The sequence below is a fragment of the Staurois parvus genome, unplaced genomic scaffold (genome assembly GCF_062004578.1).
Source record: "Staurois parvus isolate SC_StPar_1 unplaced genomic scaffold, SC_StPar_1.0 ptg000327l, whole genome shotgun sequence".
NCBI classification, from domain to species: domain Eukaryota; kingdom Metazoa; phylum Chordata; class Amphibia; order Anura; family Ranidae; genus Staurois; species Staurois parvus.
Genome location: NW_028318123.1, coordinates 5,827,818 through 5,854,502, shown reverse-complemented (window position 1 = coordinate 5,854,502; position 26,685 = coordinate 5,827,818). Strand labels below are relative to the sequence as shown.

At 45.2% G+C, this 26,685-nt stretch overlaps 1 protein-coding gene across 4 annotated transcripts in view; it reads left to right on the top strand.

Annotated features, from left to right (window-relative positions):
- The window catches only part of SH3KBP1 (SH3 domain containing kinase binding protein 1), a 544,697-nt gene that overhangs the window by 313,429 nt on the left and 204,583 nt on the right, over positions 1-26,685 (top strand). For 3 of the 4 annotated variants that reach the window (XM_089683908.1, XM_089683904.1, XM_089683907.1), the window contains exon 6: positions 13,527-13,589. The exons of the other annotated variant lie outside the window; for it this stretch is intronic. In XM_089683908.1, coding sequence (XP_089540034.1) covers positions 13,527-13,589 — 63 coding nt within the window. The remainder of the gene's footprint in view (positions 1-13,526; positions 13,590-26,685) is intronic. 4 annotated transcript variants of the gene reach the window in all.

Sequence of the window (26,685 nt, the reverse complement as noted above, 5' to 3'; positions counted from 1 at the left end):
CTGAGAGATCGGTGTTGATTGTCTTGCAAATTGCAGTTGAAATCACCATGTACCCTAACTTTGAAATCATGCAACTTCTATGCAAGTCACATGATGTGACTGTGGTGTCAATAACACCACTTAAAAATCTGCTTTAATGTGACCGGGTAGCCCCCAGTAACATTGTTTGCGATTGCCATGCAATTGGCATTACAGGCGACTTGCAAATCGTAGACCAAGTCGCACCCTATTGGCCACTGTAGGCTCTGTTCACATCCAATTGGATTGTGAACTCGTGCAACTTCACTGTAAGTTGGGCAATTGCCGCATCGGATTAGATGTGACAGTGGTGTTAGCCCCCAGTAACATTGTGTGCAATTTGCCATGCAAAGGGCAAGTTGCTGGCCATGCCAATCGCATGACAAGTCGCATCCAGGGTGTGCAATTTCAGGTGCGATTTGTGAATTGACATGGTACCTGATATTGGATATAATGAATGTGAATGTGAATGTATTAACGTACGCCATTTGTTGCAGTGAGAGTTCAAAGGTATTTGAAGATTTTGGCCATTTATTAGCAATTTAACATCTAGACTCAAATAGAAATCGCAATGCTACACACAATTGAAAACACAACTAGTTAGTAATTCTCTAGAAAACACAGTAAAATTGGCAACTTAAACAGTAATTTTCAATTGCATATAGTGTGAACGAAGCAGGAAAATTAACAAAGGAAATAAATCTTTGAAGGCGTGCGGTCTGCTTTGCATTTGGTGGAAAAATCCATACCAGTATTTGTGACAAGTTTGATGTGTGGATTCACCAACCAAGTCTTTTCTCTCTCGCTCACTCTTCTTTGTCTCACTGGCTCGCTCTTCTGTATGTCTCTCTTTATCACTCTTCAGTATGTTTTTCTCGCTCACTCTTCTTCATCTCACTGGCTCGCTCTTCTCTCTCTCTGTCAGCTCTTTGCTTGCCAAATCCTTCACAAAAGTGGGTTGAGTGTAAACCATCATTATCAAATCTATTAGTGCTCCAGGCTCTTATCTTACCCCATTGTATGACATTCACATAAGGTGCAGCTTTGAAGGTGTTTCAACAGACAAGGCCTCATTCTAATTCACATTTTAGGGATCACTTAGACAGAAAGCAAAGATGTTGCCAGAACATCTATTTGAAGACAGCCACACACGGAGATCATACTACTTCCTTGCCGTGGTTGGGATTCAAACCGACAACCCTAGAGTTGTGAGGCAGCAGTGCTAACCACTAATCCACGGAGCTACATTGCTAACCCAGCCTGTATTTCTGTGCTGTGAATCAATCTTAGGTCCCTGGGCAAGTTCAGTATAACTAGCCAGATATCTCCAATGTGACACAAATGTTGTGCTATGTTGCCAATTCAGATGTATGTTGGTTCTATGTATCCCAATACAAAGGATTGCAATACTAATACAGGCGTACCTTGGTTTACCAATGCCTCAGGGAACGTCATATTTGGGGTACAAATGCCAAACCATTTCAGTTAATTGGTCTGTTTACAAATGTTTGAATAATTTGGTATGGGCATGTGGCCTGGTATGGTTCAGGAGGGGGGGAGGCGCTCGCTTGTCCCCCCCCCCTTTCCTGACCTGCTGGGCTGCATGCTCAGATAAGTATCTGTTATGGATTTTGGGGGGTACCCCATGCTGTTTTTTATTTAATTTCAGCGTGGAGTTACCCCTTAACATCCATACGAGACCCAAAGGGCTTAGTATGGATGGGAGGGGGGACCCCACGCCGGGTTTTTTACAAATTGTTTATAATTCCCTGCAATACTTTTACATCAACTGTCAGTGGGGAACTCCGCCGACAGCTGAAACATGAGCGCTGCATTGGTTTTCACTACTAAAATGCTGCATGAGTTGATAACATAACTCATGCGGGATTGTAGGAGCGACAGCCATGTGTTAATGTTTCAACTGTCAGCGGGGTTCCCCACTGACAGCTGAATGTAAAAAAAAAAAAAAAAAACGTGGGGTCCCCCCTCCCATCCATACCAAGCCCTTCGGATCTGGTATGGATATTAAGGTGGAACTCCACGCTGAAATAAAAAAAAACAGCTTGGGGATCCCCCCAAAATCCATACCAGACCCTTATCCGAGCATGCAGCCCGGCAGGTCAGGAAAGGGGGGGGGACGAGCGAGCGCCCCCCCTCCTGAACTATACCAGGCCACCTGCCCTCAACATGGGGGGGTGCTTTGGGGAAGGGGGGCTCCCCCCCAAAGCACCTTGTCCCCATGTTAATGGGGACAAGGGCCTCTTCCGTTATTGGGATAATTGGTCAGCCATTTTTTGGGATTTTAGCATATTTTGTTTACCAGTAAAGTTGAAAATTTTTTGTTCCAAATTTACTGATAAAAAAAATGTGCCAAAATCCCGAAAAACAGCTGACCAATTAACCCACTAACAGCCCGAAAATCGTTCGATTTTCTTTTCGGCAGAAAAATCGGCCGATTTTAGACCCATCTATGGCCTGCTTTACATGGGTCTAAAATCGTCCGCAAAAAAAATTGGCTGATTTTCAGCCCGTTAGTGGGTTAATTGGTCAGCCATTTTTGGGAATTTTGCAACTTTTTTTAATTGGTAAATTTGGATAAAAATTGGCCGATTTTGCAGATCGGCCGATTTTAGCTGCAATGATTGGCAAATTGGCTTATCTTTTAACAGATAAATAATCTGCACATGAGCCATGACCTGCAAGAAAAAGAATAAAAAAAAAGAATAAGAAAAAGAAAAATGCAGGCCTTAGATGGGGCGAAAACTGACCGTTTTAAAAAAAAAAAATCGGTTGTTCAATGGGCCGACGTTACCACCAATGGTAAAAAAATTGTTCGATTTTCGCCCCATCTACGGCCTGCAAATATAATAGCGAAGTAATTACTTCTGTCCCTGCAGAGAGCTGCGCTATTATATTTGACATTAAAAAGTATAAAGGTTGCAACATTGTATCTATTTGTATCCGAATAAAAACATCTATATCCGGAATGGATACAAATGGATACAATGTTGCAGTCTCTATACTTTTTAATGTCAAATATAATAGCAGAGCTCTCTGCAGGGACAGAAGGAATGTTTCAGCTGTCATCGGGGTTTCCCACTGACAGCTGAATTTTAAATTATTTCCGTGAATTAAATAAATAATAAAAAAAACAGCATGGGTCCCCCCTCTCATCCATACCAAGCCCTTCAGGTCTGGTATGGGTATTAAGGGGGAACTCCACGCTGAAATTTAAAAAAAAAACAGCGTGGGTCCCCCTCAATATCCATACCAGACCCTTATCCGAGCATGCAGCCCGGCAGGTCAGGAAAGGGGGGGGACGAGCGAGCTCCCCCCCCCTCCTGAACCATACCAGGCCACATGCCCTCAACATGGGGGGGTGCTTTGAGGCAGGGGGGGCTCCCCCCCCCCAAAGCACCTTGTCCCCATGTTGATGAGGACAAGGGCCTCTTCCCCACAACCCTGGCCGGTGGTTGTGGGGGTCTGCGGGCGGGGGGCTTATCAGAATCTGGAAGCCCCCTTTAACAAGGGGGCCCCCAGATCCCGGCCCCCCCCCTACGTGAACGAGTCTGCGGTACATGGTCCCGCAGACTCCTTCACAAAAAAACTAAGTGTGGTGTAAAAAAAACACAGTACAGGGTCTTTGACAAGTCCTTTATTAAAACAATGTCCCCCGAAGTAGATCCAACGTCAATCACGGCGGCGGCGGCAGGGACCCGAAAAAAGAAAAAAAAAAAAAGGTTCCGCTCCCGTCGGAGGCTTCCAGCCTAGTGAAGAAGAGGCTAGCTGACAGTTCTTATATAGGTATGGGGCGGGGCCAGCCGGGCACATCATCCCCGCCCCTTACCTATTTGAGAAATGTCACCCTGTCTCTCCACTGAGGCTAACTAGCTGAATGCAGGAGACAGTCTGACATTTCTTATATAGCTATGGGGCGGGGCCAGCCGGGAACAGCAAGCATGTGACATGGGGCGGGTCACTCGGATGATGTCCCCGGCTGGCCCCGCCCCATAGCTATTTAAGAAATGTCAGACTGTCTCCTGCATTCAGCTAGTTAGCCTCAGCGGAGAGACAGGGTGACATTTCTCAAATAGGTAAGGGGTGGGGATGATGTGCCCGGCTGGCCCCGCCCCATACCTATATAAGAACTGTCAGCTAGCCTCTTCACAAGGCTGGAAGCCTCCGACGGGAGCGGAACCTTTTTTTTTTTTTTCTTTTTTCGGGTCCCTGCCGCCGCCGCCGTGATTGACGTTGGATCTACTTCGGGGGACATTGTTTTAATAAAGGACTTGTCAAAGACCCTGTACTGTGTTTTTTTTACACCACACTTTTTTTTTTTGTGAAGGAGTCTGCGGGAGCATCTACCGCAGACTCCTTCACGTAGGGGGGGGGCCGGGATCTGGGGGCCCCCTTGTTAAAGGGGGCTTCCAGATTCTGATAAGCCCCCCGCCCGCAGACCCCCACAACCACCGGCCAGGGTTGTGGGGAAGAGGCCCTTGTCCTCATCAACATGGGGACAAGGTGCTTTGGGGGGGGGAGCCCCCCCTGCCTCAAAGCACCCCCCCATGTTGAGGGCATGTGGCCTGGTATGGTTCAGGAGGGGGGGGGCGCTCGCTCGTCCCCCCCATTTCCTGACCTGCCGGGCTGCATGCTCGGATAAGGGTCTGGTATGGATATTGAGGGGGACCCACGCTGTTTTTTTTTTTAAATTTCAGCGTGGAGTTCCCCCTTAATATCCATACCAGACCTGAAGGGCTTGGTATGGATGAGAGGGGGGACCCACGCTGTTTTTTTTATTTTTTTTTTTATTGTGGACCTTTATTTTTACATTCAGCTGTCAAAATAAATATTATCTAGACCTTTGAAATAAGTAAAATCATTACAGAAATAATTATAAAGGATAAGAAACAAAAATAGAATCACTAGAACTAAGGAAATCTAGTTAGATTACATGAAGATATGCCGAGTGCTGTTTATTAAACACAATAGACGCGAGCGAGTACCGGCTCTCAGAGGATTCCACAATCAGATTCACTATTAGTCAGTGGCTAAAAGGCAAACGCCCATGGCAGAAGTCTAAAATGTGTTCTGCACATGCTCAGTTGTATCTGCCAAAGACACTGCACGGGCTTCTAGATTTTTACTGTGTCGATTTCCTTGAAAAAAACGATTTTTAACACATTTTTAATTTTTTTGGAAATAGCAGATATTGTTTAAAGTGAAGTCCTGATATTTGGCAAAGCAAATTTCTAAGTGAACATGTCTCTGCAGTGATTTTTCATGGTTTTAGACTTGCTTCTTAGCAAGTCTGTTTTGTGAGTCTGATTTCGGGCGTGTGTCCTTTTGTGAATTAGATTGGGCATCTGCTTATGGGCTCTGCTCAATAGTGAATTAGGTTGCAGGGTAAAAAATGACGGACGCCCATGAAAATTGGGCTTAAGCCCATAAATATGCGCCCACGCCCAATAGTGAATCAGGGCCATTGTGTCCATGGAAGATTTATTTTTTTTCCACAAGTTTCTGGAAAATGACAAAAACTTTTTTTTTGTTTTTTTTTTTTACACAAAATTGTCATTTAAATGATTTATTTCTTGCACAAGCCATGGGTATATGTGGAATTATACCCCAAAATACATTCTGCTACTTCTACCGAGTATGAGGATACCACACGTGTGACACTTTTTGGGAGCATAGCCACATACAGGAGCCTGAAATCCAATGAGCACTTTGAAAGCCTGAAGGTGCGTAACTTCTTCATTTCACTTCCCCACTACCTATCACAGTTTTGGAGGCCCTGACATGCCAGGATAGCACCAAACCCCCCCAAATGACCCCTTTTTGGAAAGTAGACACTCCAAGGAATTTAAAAAGAGGCATGGTAAGTATTTTGCAGATCTAATTTTTTCTCACAAGGTTTTGAAATATAAAAAAGAAAAGAAAATATATATTTTTATTTTCTTTCTTCATTTTCCAAAAACTTGTGGTAAAAAAATAAATTCTTCTATTGATTCAACATGCCTCTCAGCAAATAGTTTGGGGTGTCTACTTTCCAAAAAGGGGTCATTTTGAGGGGTGGGGGCATTTTATGCCCAGCATTAGAGGTTTATGCCACACATCACTCACTCTTCTAACCACCTGAAGACCAAGCCTTTTCTGACACTTTTTGTTCACATTAAAAAAATCTGTATTTTTGCTAGGAAATTAAAGTGAACCCCCAAACATTATATATTTTCTTAGAGCAGACACCCTAGTAAATAAAATGGTGGGTGGTGCAATTTTTTATCTCACATATTACTTACACAGCGATTTTTCAAACGCAATTTTTTTGAAAAATATACACTTTTTTAATTTTAATGCACAAAAACACAATATATTGGCCAATTATTTGGTATGATATAAAAGATGATGCTATGCTGAGTAAATAGATACCAAACATGACATGCTTTAAAATTACGCATGCCCTGTGCAATGGCGACAAACTGCATACATTTTTAATATCTATAGGCAACGCTTTAAAAGCCTTTACAAGCTACCATTTTAGATTTACAGAGGAGGTCTAGAGCTATAATTACTGCCCTTGTTCTGACGTTCGTGGCGATACCTCACATGCATGGTGCAATCGCTGTTTCCATACTGGGAAAGGGTCAACGCTCACGACCGCAGGTGTGCGCGTGCGCGGATGGGCGAGGGTCCTTTTTTTTTTTTTTTTTTTCTTTTTTTCTGATTTATTTAATTATTTTTACACTGTCCCTTTAATTTATTTTTTTTTTTTAATCACTTTTAATGCTATCTCAGGGTGGGGGAGGGGGGGCCATTTTCTCCCGCTGCTTGTAAAGGCAATTCTGCAGCTAATTAACCACTAGGAATGCTTTTACATGAAAGCCCATTGCCGGCTGAAAAAAATAAAACCAGGATGATGCCTGCAGCTGCAGGCATCACCCTGGTATAACCATTCAAAGTCCAGTGATGTACCAATACGTCACTGGTCCTTGTTGGGTGTATATGCTATGTTCTTTTTTTCTTTATGCAGCCTGTGGGCTGAATGGAAAAAAAAGAGAAGAAATCTCTGCCAGAAAAAGTGTGTGGTATGCCCACCATTAGAAACCTCCCTCAATCCACCCACTTCTAATGGTGGGCACATTTGAAATGTGCCAACAAATATAAAATATATATGCCGAAGCATGGGGGCCATCCACCCACTGGCCACCCCAGGCCCCCATGCTTTGGCATATATTCTCTTTTTTTTAACTGCGGATGAAAAATCTCATCCGACAGCACTGCACACACCTACTTATGTCTATTCTGAAAGCAAGACCCTGTTGCTGTCAGAATAAACAGGTCAGTGCTGCAGTTTGACGTTCCTGCAAAGAAATCAACAATGGTTAACAATAAAACATAAACTCAATAAAACAACTTTATAAGGAAAAGTGTGTGGTGGTATGCCCACCATTAGAAACCTCCCTCAATCCACCCACTTCTAATGGTGGGCACACATGAAATGTGCCAACAAATATAAAATATATATGCCGAAGCATAGGGGCCATCCACCCACTGGCCACCCCAGGCCCCCATGCTTTGGCATATATTCTGTTTTTTATAACTGCGGATGAAAAATCTCATCCAACAGCGCTGCCCACGCTGACTTATGTCTATTCTGAGAGCAAGTTCCTGTTGCTGTCAGAATAAACAGGTCAGCACTGCAGCTGAAAGCATTCCTGCAAACAGAAATGGTTAACAATAAAACAACAATAAACCAGTGAAAGGCGAACAATCACAAAAATGACAACAACAAAAAAAACTATAACTATTTTTGGTTTTTACATTTTTTTATTTTTTTGGGGGGTATTTGTACTTTTATTTATTTATTTTTATTTTTTTAACTTTTTTTTTTCCAAACTTCAAACATTTAAACAGCTGGTAGGGTCTCTCCAAATGCGATAGCCAGTTTCCTGACTACCTAACATCTTTTGAGACCCTGTGTAAATGTGCCCTGATCTGTGCCGTGCTGTACCCTATACTAATAGTTCACTAGTGTATGGTAGAGGCGGAAGCAGGGCTTGATGCAGAGGTCAGGTTGGCCAGGACAGGAGGGACAACAATAGCGGCTGTCACGCCTAATTCCACGTTTGCTGCAGACACGACATCTTTTTTGGGGTCTTCTTTGGGTTGGGGTACCAGGAATGGTATCGAGAAAATGTCTCTCATGCAGACGGCTAACTGCATCTGGGAGAGGGATTTGGGGCGCAGCACCTTCTGGATACAAAAGGGCCCTGATGTTCTCTAACTGGAAATTTAGGTATGATCCACTATGTCCAGTTGCTTTTATAGAGAACAAAAGCATTATATAGAGCCAATTGAAATAAATAAACTGACACTTTTATGTACCAGCGTTTGGATTTTCGGGAAACTAAATACGGCTGCATCATCTGGTCATTGAAGTCCACCCCTCCCATGTTAAGGTTATAATCGTGGACACAGAGGGGCTTCTCAACAACACCAGCTGCCGTGGTAATTTGGACGGTCGTATCTGCGTGAATGGAAGACAGGAGGTAAACATCCCGTTTGTCCTTCCACTTCACTGCGAGCAATTCTTCATTTCTCAAGCAGGCTTTTTCCCCCTTTTTAAGACGGGTATTTACAAGCCGTTGGGGGAAGCCTCGGCGATTAGATCGCACAGTGCCACATGTGCAAATTCCCAAATTGAACAAATGTCTAAATAGTGGCACGCTTGAATAAAAATTGTCCACGTATAAGTGGTACCCCATATGGAAATAGGATGACGCCAAGTCCCAAACTATCTTGCCACTGCTCCCCATGTAGTCTGGGCATCCGGGGGGCTCCAAGTAACTATCTTTTCCCTCGTAAATCCGAAACTTACATGTATAGCCTGTTGCCCTCTCACAGGTCTTATACATCTTGATCCCATATCTGGCACGCTTGCTGGGGAGATATTGTTTGATTACAAGGCGGCCAGAATATTGAATGAGGGACTCATCGATGCAGATGTTTTTCTGGGGAGTATACACATCTGCAAATTTTTGGTTAAAGTGATTTACGAAGGGCCGAATTTTGTGGAGCCGGTCAAATTCAGGGTCACCCCGAGGACGACTGAGTGAGTTGTCGTAGAAGTGCATAAAACGCATTATACTCTCATATCTATGCCTGGCCATGGCAGCAGAGAACACGGGCATGTGAACAAGAGGGTCGGTGGACCAATACAACCGCAATTGATTTTTATCATTAATGCCCATGTTGAGGGTTAGGCCCAAAAAAACTTTAAATTCGGAAACCGTAATGGGTTTCCATGCGAATGGTCTGGCAAGGTTTGAATTTGGGTTGGCGGCGATAAATTGGCGTGCATATAAATTGCTTTGATCCACAATCAATGCATAAAGATCTTCTGTGAAAAACAGCTCAAAAAAATTAAGGGGAGTATTTAAATTTGCTGTTTCCACCTGAATTCCGGGTTGGGCAGTGAATGGGGGAAGTACGGGTGCTGCAGAATTTGTGGGCTGCCAATCGGGATTTGCAAGCACATCCGGAAGGACACTAGGGGCTCTACGGGCCTGTCTGCGAATTCTTGGTGGCCGCGGGACACTACTTGTGCTCGCCACCGCACCAGCTTGTACTGCACTTATGGGACTCGCCACGTTACCAAGTGATACTGCAGTGCTGGTATGCCTACGACCAGGACGTACTAGGCCGTTGGTGCTCGCCAGTTCACCAAAAGATACTGCGGCACTAGTACTGGCACTCTGCTGCATATGAGAGTCATCATGCATTTGTACCACCTCAGCAACCTGTGAATGGGATCGGGTACGCCTGACCTTAGCAGGGACCACTTCCTCGTCGTCTGAGCTAGCTGTCAGGGTGCCGCTGCTGTCTATAGGTTCGTATTCTGAGCCTGGTTCTGCCAGTGAGTCTTCCCCTTCGCTCTCACTTGACATGCTCAGAATCCTATAGGCCTCTTCACTAGTGTACCTTTGCTTAGACATTTTGGCCACTAAATTTACAGGTACCTAGTGCGACTCACGGGAAAAAGAGCGCCTGGCTGTCAGGGACTGCTTGAACCGCTACAAAAAATTTACCGACAAGTGCTAACAGATATCAGGCCTGATTCTGTGAACACTGCGGTTTTGTGTGTAATATGTATCAAGTGACAGTTATCTACTGACACTGCACTTGCCGGGGGAGAAGGGGGGGGCGCAGGGGCTAAACGCAGGTGCTGGCAGGTGTTGGGGCTGATCCCGCTAACACTGCGTTTTTGGGGATACTAAAGTAATGTGAATGCTGGTATAGCGCTGATCTGATCAAAGATATTGATCCAATCAGACACTATACTAGCAATGAAGGTTTAGCGTGCAAGTAAGCGTGTTCCTGGCAATCAAGGGGTCAAATGTGATTATTTGTGTACTAGCGGGCAAACTGGTGCTATCTGGGAGGGGCGCTAAAACTATCGGAAGTCACCAGTACCAAGTCACCAGTACCAATACAGTGATCAGTAAAAATCTGTTCACTGTAATCAATGACACTGGTGACAGGGCAGTGAAGGGGTTAACTGGGGGGGCGATCAAGGGGTCAAATGGGATTACTGATGTACTGGCGGGTAAACTGGCGCTATCTGGGAGGGGCGCTAACACTAACGGAAGTCGCCTGCGACACTGATACAGTGATCAGTAAAAATTGGTTCACTGATCAGTGACACTGGTGACAGGGCAGTGAAGGGGTCAACTCGGGGAGGGGGGGGGGCGATCAAGGGGTTAGACGGGACTACTGGTGTATTAGCGGGCAATCTGGCGCTATCTGGGAGGGGCGCTAACACTAACGGAAGTCGCCAGCGACACTGATACAGTGATCAGTAAAAATTGGTTCACTGATCAGTGACACTGGTGAGAGGGCAGTGAAGGGGTCAACTCAGGGGGGGGGGGGGCGATCAAGGGGTTAGACGGGACTACTGGTGTATTAGTGGGCAATCTGGCGCTATCTGGGAGGGGCGCTAACACTATCGGAAGTCGCCAGCGACACTGATACAGTGATCAGTAAAAATCGCTTCACTGATCAGTGACACTGGTGACAGGGCAGTTAAGGGGTTAACTGGGGGGGTGGGGGGGAAATTAAGGGGTTAAATGGCTTTATTGGTGTACTGGGGGGCAAACTGGCGCTATCTGGGAGGGGCGCTAGCACTATTGGAAGTCGCCAGCGACACTGATACAGTGATCAATAAAAATCGCTTCACTGATCAGTGACACTGGTGACAGGGCAGTGAAGGGTTAACTGGGGGGGGGCAATCAGGGGGTTAAATGTGTAATAGACTGTGTTCTAACTGTCAGTGTGCTGTTTTACTCACGTTTAAATGTCTCTTCTTCTCTGTCTGGAACGGAATGTGTCCAGGCAGAGAAGAATGACATCATATCCTGCCCTGTGTAAATATCAACACAGGACAGGATAGGACAGGGACCGATCATCCGATTTCAGCCAGAAATCACTGGCTGAAATCTAATGATTGATCCCTCCTGGATCGAATCGGATCACCCGCGGGTCGACGGGAGCGCGCGCGCGCGCCCCCTGCCGGCGAAAGTGTCGGGAGCGCGGAACCCGTTTTTAAACGTGGTTTTGCGCTCCACTGCCGCCCTGCACACGTATATACACAGTGGCAGGGCGGCAAGCGGTTAAGCTGGCGGTGCCTGCTGTCAGAATACAGTGGTCCATCAGGGAGGAGAAAGAAATCGGCATATGTATGGCCAGCTTAAAGTGGTATTAACTTCTTGCCGACCAGCCACTGTAGAAATACGGTGGCAGGTCGGCACGGCTGGGAAAAACCACGTTTTAAAACGTGCGTTTGCAAAACAGGTAGGGGCGCGTGCCCACCCTACCCGTCCCGCCGATCGCAGCCGCGGGTGTCAGTCGCCGGGTCACGGCCGGTCATTACCTACTGTGTCCCGGCGATTAGCAGCAATCACTGACAGAGAGGATGGCTGCAGTGTTTACACTGCAACTGTGCTTTCTGTCAGTCCCCTGTCAGCTCCTGATATGCTGATCCGGAGAGAAGAGTTTATCTCTCCGGATCAGCGTGTTCCTGTGCAGTACACACCCCCGCCCCCTAGTAAAACACTCCCCTCACACAGTTAACCCTTTCAGTAAATAAAAAAGTTAACCCCTTCCTCCCAGTGCCATTAGTACAGTATGAGTGTTTTTTTTTTTTTGCACTGATCACTGTATTGGTGTCACTGGGGATGTTAGTGACCCCAAGTCAGTTCCCCCCCCAGTGTTAGAATGTCCGCCGCAGTCCTGCCATAAGTCACTGATCGCCGCCATAAGTCACTGATCGCCATTATTAGTAAAAAAAATTAATTTAAACGTATTGGGTTTTTTTTTTAGCAAAGACATGTCACAGAATACATTTTGGCAGAAATTTATGACTAAATTTGATTTTTACATTTTTTTTTATTGGACATGTTTTATAGCAAAAAGTCCAAAATATTGTTTTTTTTCCTCAAAATTGTCAGGCATTTTTTTTGTTGTAGCGCAAAAAATAAAAAACACACAGGAGATCAAATACCACCGAAAGAAAGCTCAATTTGTGGGAAAAAAAGGATGTAAATTTAATTTATATACCGTATTGCATGACCGCGCAATTGTCCGTTTAGCTAGAGCAGCGCTGTATAGCAAAAAAATGGCATAAATTGCAGTATCTATACCATAGTTTGTAGACGCTATAACTTTCACACAAAGCAATCAATATACACTTATTGGGATTTTTTTCACCAAAAACATGTAGCAGAATACATTTTGGCCTAAATTTATAACCAACTTTGAGTTTACTATATATTTTTTATAGCTGAAAGTAAAAAATATCGTTTTTCTTTAAAATTTTTGGTCTTTTTTTGTTTATAGTGTGAAAAATAAAAAGCGCACAGGTGATCAAATACCTCCGAAAGAGAGCTCTATTTGTGTGAAAAAAAGGACGTAAATTTCATTTGGGTGCAGCATTGCATGACCGCGCAATTATCAGTTGAATTAGTGCAGCGCCGAGTAGCAAAAAGAGGCCTGGTCATTAAGGGGGGTAAATCCTCAGGAGGGCAAGTGGTTAAATCTCAAAAAACAAACATTTTATTATATTGCAGTTTTCCAGTTCTTACTTGTGATGGCTGCATTGTTTTTTATTATCAGCTTTTCTTTGTTTTACTTTTGCCTGCCGATCCAGCCAGTAAATCTATTTTTTTTTTGTTTTTTTTCAAAAGAATGCGCTGTCCTGCAGATGAGCTATTAAAGGGTTTAGACAAACTACCACTGACAGCGGTGCTTACAATGATCAGCTTTTATTCATTCATGCATGTAAAACCTTCATCTTAAAAGGAAATAAAACTGTTTTCTGTAATGGTTTAAAAAAATGTATCTGGAGTTTGGCTTAAATTTGTCAGTGTGTCTAAGTCTGCTAGTGCATCTAACATTATCCTCCCCAACGACTGACAATGCTGCTGTCCAATGGTGTCTCTGTTGCTCCTTAGGACTCATGTACACGGGGCATTTGGAAAACTCTTCTGAACGATGGAAACTGACTGCTGGAAAACGTAAGTTAAAAAACGTCAGTTTAGCCACGTTTGCATACCGCATTTATGCGTGTTTGTCTTTAGAAGCGTTTTTAAAAGATAACCTCAGGAGACCTTCCCAAATGCCCAGAATGCGCTGAAAAATAGTAAATAATTAACTAATTCAGACATTTTTTGAGAAATAAAGAGAGCAGAAGCAGAGAGATCAGTATGTGTTGAGATGACCTGTCTTTTCACTATGGATCCCATCATGAGCATAATGCAGCGTGTTCTACCATTTTTTCTTTCACGCAAAACCTGGAACTGATTGCACTGGTGTACCGGGTCCTATTGAATACATGGAGAACGCTTTGCATGCATTTCTGATGATGAAAAAAGGCTCTGGACAGCATCTGGATATGGAACAGTTAAAACACGCTTATAAATGCAAACGCTTATAAACATGGTTAACCGCGTTTACAAGCGTTTGGCATTTGAAACACCGGTAAAATCTACTCCTGAACACAAGCTTGGTGATTAAAAAAAATGACTGTAAACTCAACTGACTGTAAATGACATAGTGTACATGGACACATAGGAAAACATTAGGGAGAGTTCAGGGGCTGCTGAAAAAAACAGCTCCTGAACGTGAGATTATCAGCTGCAGTGTACATGAGCCCTTAATCCAAAGTGAGAGCACTCTAATACAGGAGGTGTGATACTGACCAGATTACCAGGTGAAAACAAAGGGAAAAAGCCTAAAAAGAAGAAAACGAATGCAGCCACCACATCTAATGATTGGTAAGCTGCAATATATTACAGTTGTGGTTTTAATATCGCTCTAAGCTCTTAGCTGCTCTGATTAGACTAGTTTTACTTCAGAGAATCTTTGCTGACATATACAGTTGCAAGAAAAAGTATGTGAACCCCTTGGGATTACGTGGAGTTTTGCATGAATTGGGCATAAAATGTGCTCTGAACGTCATCTAAGTCACAACAATAGAAGAACACAGTCTGCTGAACATAATACTACACAAACATTAGATGTTGCCATGGTTTAATTGCACATAACATGTAAACATTCACAGTGCAGGGAGGAAAAAGTATGTGAGGCCCTAGCTTAATGACTTCTCCCAGAGCTAATTGGAGTCAGGAGTGAGCCAACCTTGACTCCAATCAGTGTGATGATATTGGATGTGTTGCTGACAGCTGTCCTGCCCTTAAAAAACACACACCTGTTTTGGGTTTACTGGTTTCAAGAAGCACTGTCTGATGTGAACCATGCCTCGCAGAAAAGAGCTCTCAGAAGACCTATGATCAAGAATTGTTGACTTGCATGAAGCTGGAAAGGGTTACAAAAGTATCTCCAAAAGCCTTAATGTTCATGTGTCCACGGCAATACAGACTGTCTACAAATGGCGAAAGTTTAACACTGTTGCTGCTCTCCCTAGGCGTGGTCGTCCTGTAAAAATGACTGCAAGAGCACAGCGCAGAATGCTGCATGAGGTAAAGAAGAATCCCAGAGTGTCACCTAAAGACCTACAGAAATCTCTGGCACATGCTAACATTTTTGTTGACACATCTACAATAAGGAAAACATTAAACAAGAATGGAGTACATGGGAGGACACCACGGAGGAAGCCTTTGCTGTCCAAAAAGAATATTGCAGCACGTTTGAAGTTTGCAAAAGAGCACCTGGATGTTCCACAGCACTACTGGCAAAATATACTGTGGACAGATGAAACCAAGATTGAGTTGTTTGGGAAGAACACACAACACTGTGTGGAGAAAAAAAGGCACAGCACACCAACATCAAAACCTCATCCCCACTGCAAAACATGGCGGAGGGAGCATCATGGTTTGGGGCTGCTTTGCTGCCTCAAGGCCTGGACGGATTGTTGTCATTGATGGGAAAATAAATTCCAGAGTTTATCAAGACATTTTGCAGGAAAACATACGACCATCTGTCCGCCAACTGAAGCTCCGCAGAGGATAGGTGATGCAACAGGACAATGACCCAAAGCATACAAGTAATTCAACAAAACAATGGCTGCAACAGCACAAAATACGCCTTCTGGAGTGGCCCAGTCAGAGTCCTGACCTCAACCCGATTGAAATGCTGTGGCATGACCTTAAGAGAGCGATTCACACCAGACATCCCAAGAATATTGCTACACTGAAACAGTTTTGTGAAGAGGAGTGGTCCAAAATGACTCCAGATAGTTGTGCAGGTCTGATCTGCAACTACAGGAAACGTTTGGTTGAGGTTATTGCTGCCAAAGGTCAACCAGTTATTAAGTCCAAAGGTTCACATACTTTTTCTTCCCTGCACTGTGAATGTTTACATGTTATGTGCAATTAAACCATGGCAACATCTAATGTTTGTGTAGTATTATGTTCAGCAGACTGTGTTCTTCTATTGTTGTGATTTAGATGACGTTCAGAGCACATTTTATGCCCAATTCATGCAAAACTCCACGTAATCCCAAGGGGTTCACATACTTTTTCTTGCAACTGTACGTGTGCTGTTTGGTGATCGTACAGTATATGTTCTGTGTACTCCCGCCCCCTCTCACAGCTGTATTATCCATTCTCAACCTAGGAGTGCTCAGTACAGTTTTTGTTACGTGTTAGGAGTAGTTTGTACCCATCTGCAAGACAAGTTAAAGTGACTGTTTAAGGGGCATTTTACTGTTGCAAAGGAGGCCCTTTGGATTCCCCAGCAACAGGAGTCATTTACAGCCTCTGCGACCCCCTATTCCTATAACACTGGTTACCTTGTTTATAGACCTAACACTGGTATGAACATTAGACTTCTAAGTTTGTTTTATGGTAGAGACTAATGTCAATTATTGTGGTTTCTTTAAATAAAGAGCTGCGGATTTTTATTTTTTGTAAGTGAACATATAAATCATCTATGCTCAATTCTTTTTTTAAATCAATGCATATCTAAAACCCAGAGTTTTCATAAAAGCTTTTGTTCAGATGACTCCATTGATTCTTCCTTAGCACTAATCAACAGTTGCTATACCTGGTAGACAGCTGTTCAATTAGCTAATTACCTACTGCACTCCCTGTGCCCTTTTTAAAACTCCTAATGTCTGTTTAAAAGATTTTTATGCCTTTTAGACAGTCTCAGAAAGGATAATGTCATTTTTCCTGCGTGTTTAAATGAGCGGACTGTAATTATGGCTGCTGATGGGAGAGACTGAATCGTAAAGATTAAAACTAATATACTTTTACTATTACTGTTTAGGCATCTTGCCAAAAATGGGGCACAAGGACAGACAGGGACTCATGGGAGCTAAGTAAGCAAAGGGAAAGTTAGGACAGCATGATCTTCATGTAGAAGTAAAGTTTCTTGCTTAAACTGAAATAATACATATATTCTGGACATGTCCCCTTATCCACCCCTTTTGGGATTCAATCCGGGGCCTCGTTTTTTAAAATGACGAGTACACTTCGGGAAGATAAGCCTGAGACATGTTTACTTCATTTAACTCCACTCTCGTGGTGTAGATACAAGAGATACCTCTTGATCCACTTACTAAATGATGTGCAAAAATTTCCATTCCGCAAAAATGGAAATGCGGGTTAGTGGGTCACTGTGGTGAATTAAATCACTGTAATGGAGCACTTGACGACAGCTTTGAAGTAGAATGAGGAATGGTTACATAAAATGAGGTATTACTGGCATGATTTCCAATATTCTACACTTATGTGTCCTCCACACACACCTAGCAAACACCTCAGGAGAACATGCTGGTCTAGAATGACACATGTGAATTATATGGGTTGATTTGTGGTGGTCCTGACCCAGGGGTCCCAGCTGTACTGCTCCCTGACCCCCCCCCCTTTATTTATGTTTTCTCTGTATTCTTCTTGATCACTTTCCTTTTTCTCGCAATCTTTTATACCTACTTTATTGGTCTTAACACTTGGCATATTCCAGTCAACGTATTAATGTAAGCTCGCACAAGAGACATATCAGAGTGTTACCATATAAATTCTTCGTTTAGTAAGTTGGTTTATTCTTGGTGATTTCTTTTTGGAAAATAAGTACAACAGCAAGGCAATGACTGGGAGTTATAATACACTGCTCAAAAGAATGAAAGGAACACTTTTTAGTCAGAGTATAGCATCAAGTCAATTAAACTCTTGGGATATTGATCTGGTCAGTTAAGGAGCACTGCCAGAGCCCTACAAAATGACCTCGAGCAGGCCACTGGTGTGAATGTCTCTGACCAAACAATCAGAAAAAGGGTTGTCTGAGGGTCCATCGTCCTCTACTGAGCCCTGTGCTCTCTGCCCAGCACCATAGAGCTTGACTGGCATTTGCCATTGAGCACCAGAATTGGCAGGTCTGCCACTGGTGCCCTGTGCTTTTCACAGATGAGAGCAGGTTCACCCTGAGCACATGTGACAGATGTGAAACGGTCTGGAGAAGCCGTGGAGAATGTTATGCTGCCTGTAACATTGTTCAGCATGGCCGTTTTGATGGTTGGTCAGTGATGGTCTGGGGAGGCATATCCATGGAGGGACGCACAGACCTCTACAGGCTAGACAATGGAACTCTGACTGCCATTAGGTATCAGGATGAAATCCTTGGACCCATTGTCAGACCCTACGCTGGTGCAGTGGGTCCTGGGTTCCTCTTGGTGCATGATAATGCTCATCTTCATGTGGTGAGAGTATGCCTGCAGTTCCTGGAGGATGAGGGAATTGATACCATTGAATGGCCCCCACGCTCGCCTGACCTAAATCCAATAGAACACCTCTGGGATATCATGTTTTGGTCCATCCAACGCCGCCAGGTTGCACCTCAGATTGTCTAGGAGGTCAGTGATGCCCTGGTCCAGATCTGGGAGGAAATACCCCAGGGAGATCATCCATCGTCTCATTAGGAGCATGCTTTGACATTCTAAGGCATGCATACAAGCACATGGGGGCCATGCAAACTACTACCATTCTGAGTTGCTGCAATAAAATTTCAGCAAAATGGACTAGCTTGCTGCATCATTTTTTCACTTTGATTTATGAGGTGTCTTTGAATTCAGTCCTCTGTAGATTGATAATTTTCATTTCCATCAAACGATGGGGCATCCTTACGTTCTGATCACATTACCCAGTCCATATCAGTATAGATATCTAGCATGATATTTTTCCCCATTGAGATCTGATGTGTTTTCAAAGTGTTCCTTTAATTCTTTTGAGCAGTGTATATATTCTTTGTAGTGTCAAAGAACTTTACAAATGCGTATCCATTTTTTGCCGATGTACCAGGTTTGCCTCCAAAGAGGGAGCTGCTACTTGGTTGACTTCTCCGTATTCATATTTTCTTGTACTGGATACTGTGAATATCCTACCTCTACACTTTCTTTTAGATATGGAAATGTATGTCCTGCTGTACACAATACAAAAAAAAACTAAAATTGGAAACTGAAATATTAAAGTGTATATCAGAGCAAAAAAAAAAACCACACACACATTTTCCATGTTTTTTTCCATTTACAGACCCTTTAAGTACTGAAAAACACTGTTGATCTTCCATAAATGCTCTCAGCTCCGAAGGAATTTTTGTGAGCTAAAATCACAAAGGATTTATATGGACCAAGTGTTGTGAGCCCTGCCCAGTTTTCTATTGCCAAACTACTCTGATCTACCTACTGTTCCATATCCTCAACATCATTTTGTCAAGATTAGGATGCATAGTTGCCAACAGTCCCGAAATGCTCGGGACGCTCACAGCTGGGGGAGAGGTTATGCTAATTTTCACTTAATTCACAAACACGTTCAGGATTTAGCCAGTCTGGGTTCCTTTTCCTTTATAAATTACCTGTCATTTATAATTTACCTAATTACATAAAATGTGTCTCTTAGATTGTGTTCCAATATACCTGAACTTGATTTTTCAGGTAAATCTTCCATTAGTACTAGGTGCAGTACTCGAGGTAGGTGCAGTATGGAGGAGGTGGGTGCAGTACGGAGAAGGTGAGTGAAGTACGGAGGAAGTGGGTGCGGTATGGAGGAGGTAGGTGCAGTATGGAGAAGGTGAGTGAAGTACGGAGGAAGTGGGTGCGGTATGGAGGAAGTGGGTGCGGTATGGAGGAGGTAGGTGCAGTATGGAGAAGGTGGGTGCAGTACGGAGAAAGTGGGTGCAGTGCGGAGGAGGTGGGTGCAGTACTGAGGAGGTGGGTGCAATATGAAGATCCTCGGTGCAGTACAGAGGAGGTAGCATAGTTGCCAACTGTCCTAATTTTGCCGGGACAGTCACAAATTTCAAAGTAGTGACTTTGTCCCCGGCTGCGTCCCAGAAATGATTGCCGATCATGGGCAGCAGCAGTGCAGAGTCACATTGGGACACTCAGTTAGGAGCTCACGTGTGTTGCCAAGCAGGCAAGATACAAAGAAGATCATAAGATTGCCGGGGACCGAGATCCCCTTCCCTGTACCTCTTCCCGCAGCAACTGAGGAGCTCTTATCGGGGAAGCACTCACTTTGAGCATCAGTGAGGGGCAGAGCCTGCGAGCCTTGAGTTTGATTTAGCAGAACTTGGGCAGCCAACCTAGGAGATGATCGTGCCCATCTTGGTGCATGTGAGAGGCTGCAGACTGTGAGAGGAGGACATGTTAGGAAAGGGAGAATAGAAAGTAAGAAGAGGAGCAGAGAGAAATGGGTGAGGTAAATGAATATGGAAGTGTCTGTAGACTTCTGTCAAGTCCTGTCAGCTGCAGACCTGATTTTTACATTATCTAAAGAGCAGCCGGTCAATCCCTATAAAGTCATTAACACTTCTAGACCCTGTCTCCATCAATCTTCAGTCATCCAATGACAGGAAAAAAACATATTTTCACATTAGCATTTCATTAATGGCAACAATTTTTTTTTCACCTGGACTATACCTGAAGCCTCTAACCCTCTCCTGTACTATGCCTGCAGCCTCTGACCCTCTTCTGTACTATGCCTGCAGCCGCTGACGCTCTCCTGTACTACACCTGCAGCCTCTGACCTTCTCATGTACTATGCCTGCAGCCTCTGACCCTCTCCTGTACTATGCCTGCAGCCTCTGACCCTCTTCTGTACTATGCCTGCAGCCTCTGACCCTCTTCTGTACTATGCCTGCAGCCGCTGACGCTCTCCTGTACTACACCTGCAGCCTCTGACCTTCTCATGTACTACGCCTGCAGCCTCTGACCCTCTCCTGTACGATGCCTGCAGCCTCTGACCCTCTCCTGTACTACACCTACAGCCTCTAACCCTCTCCTATACTATGCCTGCAGCCTCTGACCCTCTTATGTACTACACCTACAGTCTCTGACCCTCTCCTGTACTATACCTACAGCCTCTGACCCTCTCCTGTACTATACCTACAGCCTCTGACCCTCTCCTGTACTATACCTACAGCCTCTGACCCTCTCCTGTACTACACCTATGGCCTCTGACCCTCTTCTGTACTATTCTTGCAGCTTCTGACCCTCTTATGTACAACACCTACAGCCTCTGACCCTCTCCTGTACTACACCTACAGCCTCTAACCCTCTTCTGTACTATGCCTGCAGCCTCTGACCCTCTTCTGTACTATGCCTGCAGCCGCTGACGCTCTCCTGTACTACACCTGCAGCCTCTGACCTTCTCATGTACTACGCCTGCAGCCTCTGACCCTCTCCTGTACTACACCTACAGCCTCTGAACCTCTCCTGTACTATGCCTGCAGCCTCTGACCCTCTCCTGTACTACACCTACAGCCTCTGACCCTCTCCTGTACTACACCTACAACCTCTGACCATCTCCTGTACTATGCCTGCAGCCTCTGACCCTCTCCTGTACTATGCCTGCAGCCTCTGACCCTCTCCTGTACTGCGCCTGCAGCCTCTGACCCTCTCCTGTACTACGCCTACAGCCTCTGACCCTCTCCTGTACGATGCCTGCAGCCTCTGACCCTCTCCTGTACTACACCTACAGCCTCTAACCCTCTCCTATACTATGCCTGCAGCCTCTGACCCTCTTATGTACTACACCTACAGCCTCTGACCCTCTGACCCTCTCCTGTACTACACCTACAGCCTCTGACCCTCTCCTGTACGATGCCTGCAGCCTCTGACCCTCTCCTGTACTACACCTACAGCCTCTAACCCTCTCCTATACTATGCCTGCAGCCTCTGACCCTCTTATGTACTACACCTACAGTCTCTGACCCTCTCCTGTACTATACCTACAGCCTCTGACCCTCTCCTGTACTATACCTACAGCCTCTGACCCTCTCCTGTACTATACCTACAGCCTCTGACCCTCTCCTGTACTACACCTATGGCCTCTGACCCTCTTCTGTACTATTCTTGCAGCTTCTGACCCTCTTATGTACAACACCTACAGCCTCTGACCCTCTCCTGTACTACACCTACAGCCTCTAACCCTCTCCTATACTATGCCTGCAGCCTCTGACCCTCTTATGTACTACACCTACAGCCTCCGACCCTCTCCTGTACTATACCTACAGCCTCTGACCCTCTCCTGTACTATACCTACAGCCTCTGACCCTCTCCTGTACTACACCTATGGCCTCTGACCCTCTTCTGTACTATGCTTGCAGCTTCTGACCCTCTTATGTACAACACCTACAGCCTCTGACCCTCTCCTGTACTACGCCTGCAGCCTGTAACCCTCTCCTGTACTACGCCTGCAGTCTGTAACCCTCTCCTGTACTACGCCTGCATCCTGTAACCCTCTCCTGTACTACGCCTGCAGCCTGTAACCCTCTCCTGTACTACGCCTGCATCCTGTAACCCTCTCCTGTACTACGCCTGCAGCCTGTAACCCTCTCCTGTACTACGCCTGCATCCTGTAACCCTCTCCTGTACTACGCCTGCATCCTGTAACCCTCTCCTGTACTACGCCTGCAGCCTGTAACCCTCTCCTGTACTACGCCTGCATCCTGTAACCCTCTCCTGTACTACGCCTGCAGCCTGTAACCCTCTCCTGTACTACGCCTGCAGCCTGTAACCCTCTCCTGTACTACGCCTGCAGCCTGTAACCCTCTCCTGTACTACGCCTGCATCCTGTAACCCTCTCCTGTACTACGCCTGCATCCTGTAACCCTCTCCTGTACTACGCCTGCAGCCTGTAACCCTCTCCTGTACTACACCTGCAGCCTCTGACCCTCTCCTGTACTATGCCTGCAATCTCTGACAATAGTCCTGTACTACACCTGCAGTCCCTGACCAACTCCTGTACTACGCCTGCAGCTTCTGACACTCTTCTGTACTATGCCTGAAGCCTCTGACCCTCTCCTGTACTACGCCTGCAGCCTCTGACCCTCTCCTGTACTACACCTACAGCCTCTGACCCTCTCCTGTACTACACCTACAGCCTCTGACCCTCTCCTGTACTACACCTACAGCCTCTGACCATCTCCTGTACTATGCCTGCAGCCTCTGACCCTCTCCTGTACTATGCCTGCAGCCTCTGACCCTCTCCTGTACTGCGCCTGCCGCCTCTGACCCTCTCCTGTACTACACCTACAGCCTCTGACCCTCTCCTGTACTACACCTACAGCCTCTGACCCTCTCCTGTACTGCGCCTGCAGCCTCTGACCCTCTCCTGTACTACACCTACAGCCTCTGACCCTCTCCTGTACGATGCCTGCAGCCTCTGACCCTCTCCTGTACTACACCTACAGCCTCTAACCCTCTCCTATACTATGCCTGCAGCCTCTGACCCTCTTATGTACTACACCTACAGCCTCTGACCCTCTCCTGTACTATACCTACAGCCTCTGACCCTCTCCTGTACTATACCTACAGCCTCTGACCCTCTCCTGTACTACACCTATGGCCTCTGACCCTCTTCTGTACTATGCTTGCAGCTTCTGACCCTCTTATGTACAACACCTACAGCCTCTAACCCTCTCCTATACTATGCCTGCAGCCTCTGACCCTCTTATGTACTACACCTACAGCCTCCGACCCTCTCCTGTACTATACCTACAGCCTCTGACCCTCTCCTGTACTATACCTACAGCCTCTGACCCTCTCCTGTACTACACCTATGGCCTCTGACCCTCTTCTGTACTATGCTTGCAGCTTCTGACCCTCTTATGTACAACACCTACAGCCTCTGACCCTCTCCTGTACTACGCCTGCAGCCTGTAACCCTCTCCTGTACTACGCCTGCAGCCTGTAACCCTCTCCTGTACTACGCCTGCAGCCTGTAACCCTCTCCTGTACTACGCCTGCAGCCTCTGACCCTCTCCTGTACTATGCCTGCAATCTCTGACCCTCTCCTGTACTATGCCTGCAATCTCTGACAATAGTCCTGTACTACACCTGCAGTCCCTGACCAACTCCTGTACTACGCCTGCAGCTTCTGACCCTCTTTTTTACTATGCCTGAAGCCTCTGACCCTCTCCTGTACTATGCCTGCAGCCTCTGACCCTCTCCTGTACTATGCCTGCAGCCTCTGACCCTCTCCTGTACTATGCCTGCAGCCTCTGACCCTCTCCTGTACTATGCCTGCAGCCTCTGACCCTCTCCTATACTATGCCTGCAGCCTCTGACCCTCTCCTGTACTACGCCTGCAGCCTCTGACCAACTCCTGTACTATGCCTGCAGTCCCTGACCAACTCCTGTACTACGCCTGCAGTCCTTGACCATAGTCCTGTACTACGCCTGCAGCCTCTGACCCTCTCCTGTACTACGCCCGCAGCCTCTGATTCTCTTCTGTACTAAGCCCGCAGCCTCTGACCCTCTCCTGTACTACGCCCGCAGCCTCTGACCTTCTCCTGTACTACACCTACAGCCTCTGACCTTCTCCTGTACTACACCTACAGCCTCTGACCCTCTCCTGTACTATGCCCGCAGCCTTTGACCCTCTCCTGTACTACACCCGCAGCCGCTGACCCTCCCCTGTAGAAAACTGAAGAAATGTAAAAAAAAAAAAGGGTAAAAGTGGAGTTCTTCTTTAGGTTGAATGTGTATTTATTGAAGTTGAACAAAATTCCAAAAAGAAAACATAAGATATCAAGTAAGTAAAGTATAAAGTAAAGATTCTAGTACATCATATGTTAACATTCAGACCCATAGCCAATATAAACCATAAAGGTGACACATATTAAAAGTGATGATAAATGACAAAGATATGAACCTGGAGACCAGTGGTGTACTCTCTCAGTGGTACCAGGAGAGTAGGCTATGGCAGGGGATTTAAGAGGAGAGAGAAAGAAAAAGTAGGAAAGAAATAAAAGGAGAGAAGAGAAAATATAGAATAGCTTGGGCTAACAGACTGATCCATCTATGTTTGATTCACAACCTATATGGCTTGAACCATGGGGGGAAAGAGCATGTGTGGTAAAGGAAGAGGGGTAAAACGGACTCATCCAGAGGTGCTCTGGCATACCATAGTGCCCAAATTGAGGTTTAGAAGAAAGGTGTCCAGGGGTCAACTGAAGAGGGAAGATCTATTTAAGGGGTCTCCACAATGGGACAGCACAAGGTATTCAATGCATGAGACATTTTTTAAGGGATTCCAAAGCTGAATAATGTAGCCAGCCACACCATAAGATGTAACTAGAAACTTATCCCAGGAGTTTGTTTCTTGTGCTTGCATTTCCTCCATCAGCATGTTTTCATTAATAGCATTTACTCATTATATTAAAGGGTGTGTGGACTTAGATTTTCTGGAGATCAATTGTTGAGCTGCTGAGAGAACTGTAAGAGACAGTTTTTCTTGGATTTTATAGAGTCCAAGAGTATTGATAAAAATGCTATTGAAGGGGATGGGGTGAAAGACTCACTGTAGATATCTTTGTAAATTTGAAAGATGGCATTCCAGAATGGCCTTACGCAGGTACACTCCCACCAAATAAGCATATACGTACCTCACCCACTGTGGCAATGCCAACAGACCTTTGAGGTTGAAGGAAAAATGCGCTGGAGGGTAGCAAGATTTGTATGCCACCTAGATATTACCTTGTAATTTTTTCCTGTGTATAACAAGATACAGAGGACTTGTTTGTATATGTAAAGGTTTTCTGCCATTCCTCAGGGGTGATCTAACTACCGAGATCTTCAAGCCACAATCTAGCAAAGGTTGGAAGGTTCTGTGAGCAGATAATATAGATTTATACACATTGCAGAGCCTCGTGACGAGGTGGTTCAGAGAGTAGACATACATTTTCAAATTCAGTACGAGACCTGTTAACTGATCCGGAAGTGTAGAGAGACCTGCTGAATGTCAATAAATGGTGTTTCAGTAGTCAATTCAGGGAGCGTGCCTCCTGGAGTGAATGAAAAATGAATAATGTAGTCGTTGAATGTACAAAAGACCTGGCTAGGGGCCATTCCGACCAAGCATATGTACCAAAAGTGGACACATGCTGCGCTTCAGGGAACAAGGGGTTGTCGAACAATGGGGAAACGGGGCTCGTATCTGTAGAGAGAGCTTATTAGCTGCCCCGATGGTACCATTTACGTAATGTGGCTACTGTTAAAGGGGAGCTTGTGGAGAATGTGTGGAATACGTTGTGATGATGCCAAGGCAGATCCCTCAAGTCCACGTCTTGTCTTGCTCCACCATTATGGAAGCTTTCCTGAAAAGGGGTGGAAACCAGTCCAACATACGAGAAAGCAATGCTGATGTGTGGTATAACTCAAAATCCATCAAAAAATTTAGGCTTACAGAGGGTCCTGTAGTGCAAGCATGACATCCCGTGATGGCAGATGAACTGATTGTTAAGGAGCGAAGGGTGTGGAAGAAAGAGGCCGGTACCGATATAGAGATGGTTTGAAATATGTATAAAAGTTTAGGAAGAATATCCATTTTTAACATGTTTAATTTGCCAAACCAAGGAATTTTCATATTTTTCCACGTTTCTAGTGATCTACGAATCTTAGTAAGTAGAGGGCTGTAGTTCAAGGCATAGAGGCCTGCTAAACAAGAGGGGATAGCAGTCCCTAGTTAGGTGATGGATTTGTGTTGCCATTGGAATTGGAAATTGGCTTGGATTGATGACAGGACAGTACCAGAGAGGGTGATGTTAAGTGCTTCGGATTTGGCCAAATTCAGCTTGTAATTACTGAGAAAGTTGAAACGTATTTCTGCCAAGATAGAAGGGATGCTGATATGGGGTTGAGTGACAAAAAAA